Source organism: Aureococcus anophagefferens (assembly GCF_000186865.1).
Source record: "Aureococcus anophagefferens unplaced genomic scaffold AURANscaffold_1646, whole genome shotgun sequence".
NCBI classification, from domain to species: domain Eukaryota; class Pelagophyceae; order Pelagomonadales; family Pelagomonadaceae; genus Aureococcus; species Aureococcus anophagefferens.
Window position 1 is genome coordinate 1 of NW_008706490.1, and position 1,291 is coordinate 1,291.

The 1,291-nt window shown below is 79.6% G+C and overlaps 1 protein-coding gene across 1 annotated transcript; it reads left to right on the plus strand.

The window, feature by feature from the left end:
* Positions 1-28: 28 nt before the first annotated feature.
* Positions 29-1,235, plus strand: AURANDRAFT_69396 (hypothetical protein; the record flags this gene model as incomplete). The annotated part of the gene is made up of 1 exon (XM_009045164.1): positions 29-1,235. A coding segment is annotated over one exon (1,207 nt), but the record flags the coding sequence as incomplete, so codon positions are not given.
* Positions 1,236-1,291: the final 56 nt, after the last annotated feature.

The window sequence follows — 1,291 nt, forward strand, 5'->3', positions numbered from 1 at the left end:
GGGAATTTCGCACCCTTTTGCTGCCCAGGCGGCCGCCGCGACTGGGCGCGCGCGGCCCGGGCCGGCGGCGCCTGGACGGCGCCCTGGCTCGGCCCGCCCCCCGACGAGGCCATGACGCGCGCGCTCCTCGGGGGCTTCGAGGCCGCGGCCAAGCCGGGCCCCGAGGTCGCGACGCCGCCCGGGTCGCCGCGCCCCAAGGGCAAGGGCGGCGGCCCGCCGCCGGCGTCGCCCGCGACGCCGCACACGGCGGCGATGACGGCGCCGCTGGCGCCATCGGTGCGCACGCACGACTACCCGTCCGACTTCCTCGAGAAGTGGGCCGAGGCCGCGGGCTGCCGCGCCGTCGCCGACAAGCTGCCGCCGCACGCGATGCCCGTGGGCGCGGCGCAGATCTCCGCGTGCCTGGAGCACCTCGCGCCGCTGGCGCCGCGGCTGCGCCAGGTCGTCGCCGTGCCGGCCTGGGACGGCAAGCGCATCATCGGCTACGCGCTGCTCCACGGGCTGCCGCCGGCCTCGGCGCTCCGGAGCCGCGTTGCCGCGACGCCGCCGCCGCTCGCGCTGCCGCCGCCCGCGGAGCGCGGCGAGTCGACGAGCTCCGGCGCCGCGAGCCCGGCGCCGGACTCGGACGACGACGTCGGCTTCGCCCGCGCGCCCGCGACGCCCGCGAAGGCGTCCAAGGCGTCGCTCGACTCGCGCGCGCGCGCGATCCGCGCCGCGCTCGGCGCCGCGGGCGCGACGAAGTCGTCGTTGGACCTCGCGCTGCCCCTCGACGACGGCACGGCGCGGGATTTGTGCGACGGCGTCGGCCCCGCGCTCCGCCGGGCGTCGCCGCGGCCCGCGGAGTCGCCGCGGAAGCCGAGCCGCCGGTCGCGCGGCCGGCGCCGCGCCGCGGACGGCGCCGCGGGCCGGGCGACGTCCGCGTCGGACCTGGCCCTCTTCGACGCGGGCCTGCGGGCGCCCCTCGAGGCCCTCGTGTCCACGCTCTACCTCGCGTCCGTCAAGGACGCGAACCCGCTCCACGCGATCGAGCTGTTGGCGTCGGCCGCGTGCCAGGGCCGGCGGACGCTGTTGCCCTGGTCCGGCGAGTGGGCGGACCCCCAGGCCGTGGGCAACGGCGGCGACGACGACCCCTGCGAGGCCATGGCCGAGGAGATGGGGCTCGACATCCTCGACGTCGCGGGCGCGGTGCACCGGGGCCGCGAGTTCGTCGAACCCGTGCTCGAGCTGGGCCTCGGGTCCGCGGGCAACGGCCTCTTCCGCGCGCTGGCGCTCTTCGGGGCGGAGCTCGGGC